We start from the raw sequence: 12393 nt of genomic DNA, 5'->3' as shown, positions 1-12393 counted from the left end.
GATTGTTATAAGTCTCGTTTTTTTAAAAATATTTTAAATCGATTTCGACCTTGTTCTCGCATGATCTTGTTGCTCGATTGGAACCCCGATTTGACAGTTCGATTGGAACCCTTAGAGTGACATTTCGCCTCTCCATATAGGCTCTCTAGAATTTATATCTGAATTTTCAAGTTATAAAAATAATGGTTTTTCAATTTTTGAGTTTTTAAATTTTAAATGTTAGAATTTAAGAATTTCAGAATGCTTCTACACTCAACCCCCGGTGGTTGGTCACTTTTTCGTTTGACACTTTTTAGTTTGTACCCCGTTGGTTGGTCAAAGTCAAACTAAAAAGTGACGAACTGTCACTTTTTACACGGCGCTCACGCACACTGTTAAAACAAACGTTTGGTAGTGTGTGTGAACTCCGTGTAAAAGGTGTGTCAAACTAAAACGTGACCCCGTTCGTTTGACAACAGTTGGTGTCAAACCATCGGGGTTTGAGTGTATTATAAATTTTTCTATGTTCTAAATTATAAAATAATTGAATTTTTAATTTATTAATTAATGATATTTTTGAACTTTTTGGATAATTTTATTTTGTATTTTCGCTTTTTTAAGTTTTAGATTTCTGAACCTTATACAATTTTTATTCTTTTTATTTTTTTCTAATTTAAATTGTTTTTAATGTTCATTTATGCTTAAACATTCACTACATTGTTAAAACACTGAATTGTATTGAAGTTTTTTTTTAAAATATTTTATTTGCTTAAGGCCGTTGCAAATATTTTTCAACGTTTATGTCGCCATAGCTCGTAATTTCAATTTTTATACCGTCGAAATTTTTTCAAAATCAAATTATTCGCTCTACAGCATTGCCTTGGCGTTCTCGATTGCGAGATTCCTACTCGAAACTAGGTGTCCGAAGGTTTGATTGTTGAGGCAATTGCAAACCTCTTTTTACGCCTTAGCTTCCATCCACCCCGGGATTCGAACTGACGACCTTTGGATTGTTAGTCCAACTGCCTACCAGCGACTCCACCGAGGCAGGACCCAGGGAGACGACTCCTACACCTGGACTGAGCTAACGACCTAACCTTTTGGTTAGTCCGGGGCCAACATTTACTTCCCGTCCGACGGAAGGCGTGATCAGACAAATCTCGTCTCGAAAAATGCCACCGGGACCTTCTGGGATCGAACCCAGGCCGACTGGGTGAGAGGCAATCAAATTTTTTATATACGCAATAAAAAATTGTGTAAATTTGGATGGTGTAATTTTGGAAGGTTTAATATTACCTCTTTTATGATGAAATTTTCCCTTAATTTAGACTGAAAATGCGACATTACACCAAAATAGTGGTAAAATTATACGTTTTCAGAGGTAAAATTACACATTGTTTCTGACATAAAAGATGTAATATCACCATGATTTTTTTCTGTGTACATACATAGATTTTTAAATTTTCAATATTTTTAATTTTAAACTTCGCTCAAAGAGACCGATTCTCAATGTCGCTCAAAGCTGACTCAAAATAGTCTGCGATCGGCTTGGTTTTGATCTGGGTGCTGAATAGTGGTTCGCAAAACGGCCTCAATTTTGAACTGTCAAAGTGGAACCAATTTACTGTTCGCCGAAAGTAGAGAGTATTGTTATCGATCATTTAAAAGTTTTGTTAGCAAGAATGAAAAATATGTGGCTTTTGAGGACCTGAAGTTAAAGTCGAGAAATCTTAAGAAAGTTGAAGTCGAGATAGTCCTCAGCCAGGGAATTTATCTGCGACATCGCAGAATGACACTCTCGCCGCAGTTCTTCGTCACCCGTAAAAATGAAAAACCTCTTCTAACAGATCAAAACTTGAAAACACACACAATTTTCCAGCAAAAAATGTTAAAAACTAGACAAAATAAAACACATACTACTGATTAAAAAAAAACAGCTCATTTATCAGTAAGAAAAAAGTCATGCTTGTGCTTGAACATCCTCCTACTTTATAAATGTAAACAAAGTGGGATCATTCGAAAATCACGTTACGCATTCTCTCTATTCATCACCCAGATCAGTACCCTTGTAATTTAATTCTTTTAAAATTTTGGATTTTTTAAAATTTAATTTATTTTAAATGGCTTGCACTCGCTCCATATCAAAAACCTTATAAACATTGAATTGTTTTTAACTTAATTATTTGGTCTATAGAAACACATAATTTAGTAAAAAATTGCTGATTCGAATTGAATGGTGCAAACATCGTTTCGTTTTGAATTTTTGAACCTTCGAGAAAGATATTATTCAACGTCAACATGTTTTTTCTTTAAAATTTCAGCAAGATTTATAAGTTTTATAAACTTTTGGAATTTCTATGCATAAATTAACGCATAATATTTATTTTTATGATAAAAAATTGAATAATCATACTAATTTGCACGGGATCAAATCCATAGTATATTTTCAATATGGCGAAACCATGGTTCTAAGCAAGCAACCTATCCCTCTCTTACTCAACGTGAACTGTCACTAGAGCAAGTGGAATAGACTGTTTGTTCACATCCAAGGTTTCGCCTTTTTGAAAAGTTACTACGAAACTTGAAAAATCTATAAATCTTGGAGCAAGTACGCATAAATCAACATTCACATTATTTAAATTAACAGTTGGATGAAATTTCAAAGAGATTATGTCTAGTTGTCTGTGCTAAAGAAGTAAGCTTTAGAAAAGAGTGATTTGCCTGATTTCGTGTCCATTCACCTCCACGTTGTAATGTGTAAAATTAAGTAACAATACAGCTTTCAACTTAAGTACAAAAAAAAACAAGCAGAACCGGGTTGCGGGAAAGGCGCACGCACGTGTCACGCCGATCTTCAAGTTCTCGCCCCCCCGGGGAATTATTCGTAGAGCTAGACATTACACTGTGTTGCTTTTTTTTCTTTTCTTCAGGGTGCTGCTACTGACGGAAGGAAGCATTTTTTTAGGGTGGTGCTGGCTCGCACTTGCGTTTCGCGGCGGTGGAAAACTTAAACCCGGTACTTGTCGCAATTGCTCGCAACGTTAACAAAGTCGATAAATCGCAAAAGATCCTGTAACTGTTGAAACAAGTGCACACAGCTCTCAAATTCGTCTCTGCTTATGACGATGCGTTCTCATTCCATGATTATGTCCGGCTTACTCATCGATAACATCTTGCCGCTGCCGCGGGACGCGCTCTCGTAGCTTGTTCCGGCGGAAACGACGGTCTCGCCGATGGCCAGCGCCGCCGCGGACGACGTCGTCTTGTCCTCGAACACGGCGCTCGTGATGGACGAGTCCTGCATGGGCAGTGGCTTCGCGACGCCGATTTTGACCACCCCCTTGGGGGCACCCTTCAACGCTTGGACGGCCTGATCCAGCGAGGAATTCTCCAGAATCGTATCGTTCACAAAGAGCAACCGGTCACCCGGGATCAACCGCCCGTCCAGTTGAGCCACCCCACCCGGAACCAACGAACGAATCACGATCAACGTGTCGTTCGGATCCAGCGGGTCCTGGTAGTCTAGAATGGAAAAGCCCAACCCACGCTCACCCTTCACCAGCTCGATAATCTGCGGCTCCGAGCTCCACATGGCCAGCCCCGTCAGCGGTTCCAAGCTGCGCGACTTTATCTTGGAAAAGCCATCTCCAGCGCCTCCCGACGTCGCCAAACTGCCATCGCTCTTCGCCTTTACCAACCGTTCCGACGGAGTCAAACTGCTCTGCAGTCCGCCCCCGATCGTCCCGCCGCGACTCTTGGAGATTTCCTCCTCCAGCGTGTTGATCAGCGATTCCTCGGTGAACTGCAGCATCTCCTGGTCGCCGCGCCCACACACCATGCATACGTCTTGTGGCAGCTCCTTCAGGATCGAAACCACTTCCAGGTGGTTCATGCCGAGAAGCCGCTGACCGTTGACCTCTGAAAAAAAATGAACATTGATTAAAATCATCAAAATTGCACTTAAATAAATGAATCTCACCCAACAGCTCATCCCCGGAGCGCAGCAGTCCGTTCTGACCCACCGGCCCCTCTGGCAAAATCGACCGAATGTAGTGATGCGGTCGGACCTCCTTCCCGCCCTCGACGTCCACGGTTCCCTCGAGCGAAATGCCCAACCCGCTGGACGCCGCAAACTTCCTAATGTTGGCCACGATGATCTTCACGTTTGCGCCCAGCAGCGTCGTCCACTTCTTCACGATGAACGCCTCGGTGTCCTCGTTGACCTTCAGCGAGCTGCGCTGCTTGCCGTGCTTGGCAATGGCCGCCTGATTCGTGGCATCCGCCAGCAGCAGGTCCAGTTCGGCCTCCGCTGGCGGTGGAATGATGGAGGCTTCCTTGATCTTTTCGCGATATTCCTGCGTGTCGATCGAGTCCTTGGCGCGGGCAAGCTTCTTGTGCGCCATCATCGTTTCCAGCTGCTGGTCCGGTTCGGCCATCATCATGAGCGCCGCCGCGTTGGCGTCGTCCTCGGTGAAGTTGTTGAACAGTTTGGCCTCGGGCGAGCGTTTGTCCACGTTGCGCGGGACAATGTCCAGAATGTTGTTGCCGTACTTGGAGAGATCGGCTCCCCCGGGAAGATTCGGTGGCGGAGTGGCCGGAGTCGGTGGTTTCATCTCGTTTGCGGCGATCGCTTGCTGCAGTTGATCGTACTTGGGCCCGCGAAGGTATCGCTCCAAGCAGAGTGTGACAATGTGTCCAGATTGCTTCAGAACGTCCACGGCTTGGTGGTTGGAGAATCCGTGCAGCGATTGACCGTCGACCTCGATGATACGGTCGTTGACTTGGATCTTGCCGCTCAAATCGGCGGCACTTCCCGGCGAAACGCTCTTCACGAAAATCCCCGACAACTCTTCCTTCTCGCAAACGTAACCGGCAATCGTTATTCCAAGCCCATTTTGATCCTTCTTCAACTCGACAGTAAACACCTCCGTCTCAGGGAACTCGATCGGACTATCCTTATCAAAGCTTTCCTTCTCCACGTTTGCGGTCGAGTACACGCTAAAGATCTCCGGATAGCCAGAATCCGCCAGATATTGCTTCAACTTGAGCGGATTTCCCAACAAAACCGTCGGAACAATCGCCGAACTTTCAAACTCCTCGATCGCTCCATTATCGGCATCGATCGGCCGCGCCACCACCAGCTGAACATGCGTCCCTGACTGCCGCAACACCGAAGCCACCTGCTCGGACACCATCTCGTGCAAATTTACATCTCCGATCTGCAGGATCTGATCCCCGGACTGCAAGCGCCCATCGCGATCGGCCACGCCACCCGCCAGAATCGTTTTCACCGTCACACCCGTCGCTCGTGCTCCAATGATTCCGAAGCCCAGCCCCGTGCCATCGTTGACCAGCTCAATATCCAGGATACGGGACCACTCGGCGGGTTCTACCAGGCCAGCAGCCTTGTCCATTCCGAGCATGGCAAATTCGTCCTGCGAGTCGTGCTGAAAACATGTAATCGTTAATTTTCTTCATAAATCATTCAAATTAAACCCCACCCTCACCTCCAGCACACTCCCATCGAGCAGCTCATTGGTCAGCTTCAACGGAGCACCACCAAGCTGCTGCTGCTGTTGCTGGAGCAATCCCAGCTGCTGCGGCGTAGCAACCTGCCCCACAATCGGAAGTTGCTGCTGCTGCTGCTCCAACAGTACCAGTTTGGACGTCGAAGCCGATTGCAGCGACGGCGGGGCCGGACTGCCGGGCGAGATCTGCGCCGACGGAACGCGCTGCTCGTCTGGATAGTCCGGATCGAACAGATCCGACGGTGGCACGTTCAGCACCAGTTCGCCGCTGTTGATGATGTCAAAGTCCCCCGGCAGGATCGACGGATGCTGCGTGATCTGGTGGTTGAGCTCCGCCAGCGAGTCCTGGATCTGGACGATGTTTCGGAACACCGGATCCTGCAGCAGATCGATGATCATCTTGACGTCCTCCTCCATCACGCTGAGCTTGGTTCCGCTGTTTGGTTCCAGCTCCTCCACGGTCTGTTTGATAATTTCGATTTGCTGAAGCGCGCTGGACACATCCTGCGAGAGGTGCATTTTGGTGGTTTCGTGTCCCACTCCTGGCCAGGTAGATTGCTGGGTTGGTTCTTGGCGGAAGAAAGGATTTTTAACACCACTTTTTCGCGAATGTTTACGTGAATGAAGTAATTAGCCAGCCACTTTTCCTTTTTCATTGATGTTTTTTTCGGTCTGACAGCAACGAGCGACGATGAATGACACATCGCTGGAATTTTTCAAAGGGCCGCAGTAAGGAGGAGGTACTAGAGTGGTCACAGGTGATTCGCAGTACTAGAAGGAAGTTTAAAGAGGTCGTTTACCAGTCCCAGTCACGACGTTCCAGCAGGATTCTACCCAGTCACGGCGTTCTCGCAGGATTCTTACAAAAATCTTACAGAGCGAAAATATTCTTACTAGGACGCTGCTATAATTCTGCTAGATTTTCTCAAGAATTGGGTCCTAAAATGAAGCTTAGATTGCTGATATTATTGTTTACAGCGATAAAGCTTATTTTTCTGAGTACAATGACCCTTTGTATGACCACAAAGAGTTTAAAATGGATTTTTAAATCAATTTTGAAAAATTAACCTCGCGGTCCTTCTTGACAGAAAAGCTCCTACTTGACAGCTCGTTCCAAGGGGACCATAGTTGATTCATCGAAAAAATGTTGTCTTGTCAAAAAAAAATTTTGCATTGAAATGAAAAAAAGTTATCAGAAATGGTTTTTAATCGTGTTTTTTACCGTTGTACATAAAAATTGACATAGGGCTTTAGTACCCAATTCTTTGAGAAATCTAGCTCAAATGCAATAACCGGTTCTAGCAGGAGCCGGCGAAATCAACCGCTGCTAGAACCCTGCTAGATTTTTGTGCGAAAGCAGTAAGACAGACATTTTTTTGACTAGAAATAAAACTAGCTTTCAATTTTTATTTATTTCAGAAAATCGAAATTCACATTTATGGGAGGGGGAGTGATGGCTTACCTAACGATAGTGTTTTAATCTGCCAGCTAAGTTTCGATTTCCGACGGCCTGGCAATTTGAAGCGGGGAGGTTTTTTCTCGCGAAAAAACGTGGTCGAAATTTAAAAAAAAACGAGTGAAAGTTAATCTTGTTCAAACATGATTTGAACCGGTTAACGCCAACCAATCAGTGAGCTGTATTTTTCTATTAGAAAATTCTTGCAAAATTCTTACAGAATTCTGACAGTGCTGCTAGAACCATTCTAGCAGGATCCTTACAGAACCAATAGAGGTTTCTACGTGCGCATGTATTGCGTGTACGTACACAAAAAAGATTGAGGTTAAATTTTGTCCGGCCAGCAAAATCAGATGGTGCGCTAGTGCCACTATGGGGTATTTCCATATAAACGAGCGGCCAAAAATATTTTTTTGCATTTTTGTGACTTTTTTGTGTTGTTTGTACTTAGTATAATGAAAAGATCATTAGTGCGCTGACCACGCGGACGCGCTGTCTTGTTTTTGCATGCTCATTTTCATTTCTTTTATGTCGCTGTTTGTGTGCTTGGGTGAGTGGTTGTTATAATTAAATAATGGCATCATTAGTGCGCTGACCACGCTGATCATTTTCATTTCTTTTATGTCGCTGTTTGTGTGCTTGGGTGAGTGGTTGTTATAATTAAATAATGGCATCATTAGTGCGCTGACCACGCGGACGCGCTGTCTTGTTTTTGCATGCTCATTTTCATTTCTTTTATGTCGCTGTTTGTGTGCTTGGGTGAGTGGTTGTTATAATTAAATAATGGCATCATTAGTGCGCTGACCACGCGGACGCGCTGTCTTGTTTTTGCATGCTCATTTTCATTTCTTTTATGTCGCTGTTTGTGTGCTTGGGTGAGTGGTTGTTATAATTAAATAATGGCATCATTAGTGCGCTGACCACGCTGATCATTTTCATTTCTTTTATGTCGCTGTTTGTGTGCTTGGGTGAGTGGTTGTTATAATTAAATAATGGCATCATTAGTGCGCTGACCACGGGGACGCGCTGTCTTGTTTTTGCATGCTCATTTTTATTTCTTTTATGTCGCTGTTTGTGTGCTTGGGTGAGTGGTTGTTATAATTAAATAATGGCATCATTAGTGCGCTGACCACGGGGACGCGCTGTCTTGTTTTTGCATGCTCATTTTTATTTCTTTTATGTCGCTGTTTGTGTGCTTGGGTGAGTGGTTGTTATAATTAAATAATGGCATCATTAGTGCGCTGACCACGCTGATCATTTTCATTTCTTTTATGTCGCTGTTTGTGTGCTTGGGTGAGTGGTTATTATAATTAAATAATGGCATCATTAGTGCGCTGACCACGCGGACGCGCTGTCCTGTTTTTGCATGCTCATTTTCATTTCTTTTATGTCGCTGTTTGTGTGCATGGGGTGATTGGTTATTATAACTTATTGGACATCATTAGTGCAGTGCTTCAGGGGACGCGCAGTCCTGTTCTTATCGCGATAATTTTCATCGTAAATGATCGTAAAAATTTATTCCAACTCGCATCGATCGATTTTATGAAGAGTAAAGCGTCATTTATTTACTATTTTTGAAATTTGCTCGCGTTATCTAAATTGTAAAAATATACTGATAAGTCCAGCCCATAGCACTACTGCTCGGCTGGCACGCGTTCGATAAAAAAAAAACTTTTTAAATGATCAATTATCTATCTTTCCGCAGCCGGCTGCCTAAGATTTAAAAATTTCAACCGATAAACAAAATGCTCATGGTCACATCACTGCCACTCGTGAATCCTGACCTCATACCCATCTACTAACCCCCTCAAAACTCATGTGATACTTTGTCGGAGATGCAGTCGATTGGGCGGTCTCTATCACTCAAGTATCGGACTAACATTCCCATCCACTTCCCCGTGACCCTACCACTGGTCGTGGCCGGCGCCGGTATTGATCAGCATGATAGGGGCCTTTGAGAAGTTGCGAAGCGAGGAAAGATAGCTCCCACTTATCTTCCACGGCTCGTGGATGTAACTTCTGGAGGTCCTGGTCAATAACGGAGTAGCAACTGCGGGTGGGCACCTATGCTTATGCTTATGCTTTGTTTGTACTTAGTATAATGAAAACAAATGAATTTTGATATTTTTCCAAAAAAAAAGTTTAATTTTCGATTTTTTCATATATTTGAGGCCACATGCATTAAAATGGTGAATTTTAATATTCTTGCTCTGTCTATTTAATGCACGGAATGGCGGTTTATGCTATGTTAAAGTTTCTGATTTACGTTCAATCTCCCTCCCCTTTTTCTTGAGTTAAAATCCACCTCTCTTTGAAGACCCTCCCCTTCCTCTCTAATTAAAATTTGATTTTGCGGTATTTTAGAATTTTAGACGGTTTATTTTATGGAACATTGTATGGATTCTCGTCCACGTTTTTGGTTGATCCACTTGCAAAATTCACGTTTTTCACGATAAATTCTTCTGAATCAAAATCACTACGTAAGCGATTGTCGTTAGATTACTTAAAATATGAACTTCTGCAATGTTGTAATTCTTACAAATCGACGCCAACATTTCAAAGAGCATCATGTACAAACCATGCGTTTTGAGAAAAACGCATTAGAATGTTGAGCATCCATTTTCAATTCCCATTTTAATTTAAAAGCAAAATAAGATGTTCTAATGATAACAAACGATGGAAAACGTTGCTTTTATTGATACTTGATCATCCAAATTCAATAAAACATAAGTTCTGTTATTTTATTTGAGAAAAACAAACATAACTTCTTTTGAAATCACCAACGTCTATATCACCCTGCTGTCATTGAGGGGAGCGGTTTGTTATGATTCGTTTTTCTTCGCCAAATGTACATGGCGCCTTGTTCATGTTGCTTTTTTTTCGTCACGAGGTTCATGTAGTCTTTTGTTTGACAGATTGACAGGGCTATATAAACAGGGACTGCTGATGGCAGAGATTTTGTTTATGTTACTTTATTTAAAATCATGATTAAACAGACTTTACTGAAGTAACTTTTGCTCATTTTTGGTGGAGAGGTAGCTTATTAGGAGTACTTTCAGAATATGCAATAACCCAGAAAGTGTCAAAATGTACATGATGCATTTTGAAATATTGCCGTCGAAATATGCTCGAAAGCAGTTCTTTTCAGAATAGTGCTTCGTTATATCGTATAGGGACACTTCGGTATTATTATCCATACTTTCAAAAGAACACAACAACGAACTGATATGAATATTCGACGAATCGTTACTGTAAAATACTTTGAATAGAAATTTCTAATTTTATTAAACGTACCTAAGTACCAACAAAGTCATGAATATCAAATCAATTTCAAAACATACATAGCAGGTACGTCATTTCTGCCTCCGCAGGTAAATAATGCGATTTTAACCAAGCGTATACGCGAAATCATTACTTTTCTTGCAAGAATCAAAATGTTCAAAATGGCATAACTCAAAAAGTGCACATAAGTGCACTTTAAAATTTGAGACAAGTTAGAACATGGTTCAAATTTTAAGCTGCAAAATTTTCAGATCGCACAAATGCACACAAAAAAAGTACTCCATTAACAAAGTTGAAAAAAACTAAATTTTGAATAAAAATCCAACTTTTTTGATTTTTATTATTTTTTTTAGCCTGTAAAAGTGTGTTTTGTAAAATGTTATTGAAAAGTTGAATCAATTACCTTTCTGAATATATATAATGATGCAGGAAAAAATACAATAACAGCTACACAGTACAACTATGAAAAATAATCATTTTTTTGTCAAAAAACATGTTTTTTCTTACCATTTTTGCCTTTGAAGGTCTGCAATTCAGTGAATTTTGAACCTACAACTTTCAAACTCCGGATTTTTCTTAGTTAGAATGTTTATTTTCGAAAAAAAATACCAAAAAAATAATTAGAGTATGTCGGTTTTTCGATTTATGGCCGCCTGAAACCCCATAGTGAGTGTGCGTACGCGAAACGTCATAAAGCTCTATTCTGTAAGAAAATCTCGTATCTGGTCGTGACCGGGTAATAGATGAGAATATTTTTACAGCATTCTAGCAGCATTCGACCGTTCTAGCGGTTCTAGCAGGATTCTGGCAGAACCAGTTCTGCTGGAATATTTGGTGACTGGAACGAAAATTTTGGATTCCTTGGACAATTTAATTTTTTTTCTGCTAAGAGCAGGTAAAATAAGTTTATGAATGTAGGGCTTATGGGTTGCAGGATTGAATATGTAATAAATTATTAAATGAGTATTTATTATAAGAATGATATTATTCATAAATCAGATTTAAGAGCGCAACAAAAAGCGAAACAAGGAAATGTCATTTTGTTGTTTGTTTACGTTGAGCAGATTGTGTCGCACCAAGCTCAAGTTATTTTTTCTAAACGATTCCAGAATCTGGCCTGGTTCTCTGGCATGATTGGCCATATTAAATGCGATCGGAGTGTCGGAGAGCCACGACAGCATAGCCTGTGCCCAAACACAGCCCGTGAACCACGACGTCGACCGCGGCCACTTGTTCTCTTGAAGAGGAAGTGGCAGTTGTAATATATCCTACAGAGACTTGGCAGGGTTCGGTTCCAAGTCGACTGTTAGTACAGATGCAACAAGAAGAATGGCACTCCGCATCGGAAGTTCGTTACAGTTCCGAATCGACTTGGAGAAGGATATCGACACGACTCTCGACCGATACCACAGATGAAATATGGGTCATTTCTTGCATTTAGTCGTCTATTTTGTATTTAACATCTCTCGCTGACCCTCGAGAAATGGGGAGCGATGGAAGTGGCTGCCAACTACCATTGCGGGTCGTTCCGATCGATTTGTCTGTTTAAGTTCATCTGGTTGGCCGGAGATTATCTACCTCTAATTCTCTTCAATCCGTATCTAAACCGCGTTCAACCTGCTGAAGCAGGAAAGCCAAGGTGGCATTGGAGGTGCCGCACCGACCATCTCGTGGGACTACTTCTTCAACTTGCTGTCCCGGTACTATCAGGAACAGAAACCCGGTTCCGAGAAGGTTTATATCAGCCGAGCCTTGAGGATTGCAAGCAGTCCTGCTAGTGATCCGTGCTGTGGTGGCCCGTGTTGCCCTCTGCGAACACTCGAACTACTCGGCCCTCGGGCTCAGGTTATAAGCAAACTCTGCTGAAAAAATACAAGTACAAAGTACAGTACAGTACAAACCAATGTTATGAAATCTATTTATAGTATTCTAACAATTTCATTTCTACAATAAATCTTCATTTCAATTTCAACATAGATCGGTCGATATATTTTTTTCTATCGATTTTAAAAACTGTATCAAATTTATTGGATTTTTGTTAAATTAATTATCACTGATTTTTTTTAATCTTATTAATACAAGGAATAAAAATAAAGTTCAATATTTATTTAAATAGGTACTTAAACAAGAACCGTGCTTATTATTTTT

At 41.8% G+C, this 12393-nt stretch overlaps 1 protein-coding gene across 1 annotated transcript; it reads right to left on the bottom strand.

The window, feature by feature from the left end:
• Positions 1-2660: 2660 nt before the first annotated feature.
• LOC6053027 (patj homolog) lies at positions 2661-6216 on the bottom strand. Its single transcript, XM_001869154.2, has 3 exons — positions 5487-6216; positions 3959-5426; positions 2661-3897 (listed from the first exon to the last, which is right to left on the bottom strand). Exons 1-3 carry the CDS (start codon positions 6024-6026, stop codon positions 3113-3115), a joined length of 2793 nt encoding a protein of 930 aa, XP_001869189.2. The 5' UTR covers positions 6027-6216; the 3' UTR covers positions 2661-3112.
• Positions 6217-12393: the final 6177 nt, after the last annotated feature.

The sequence above is a fragment of the Culex quinquefasciatus genome, chromosome 3 (assembly GCF_015732765.1).
Source record: "Culex quinquefasciatus strain JHB chromosome 3, VPISU_Cqui_1.0_pri_paternal, whole genome shotgun sequence".
Classification (NCBI taxonomy): Eukaryota; Metazoa; Arthropoda; class Insecta; order Diptera; family Culicidae; genus Culex; species Culex quinquefasciatus.
The sequence above is the reverse complement of the archived record's forward strand: the minus strand, read 5'-3'. Positions and strand labels throughout refer to the sequence as shown.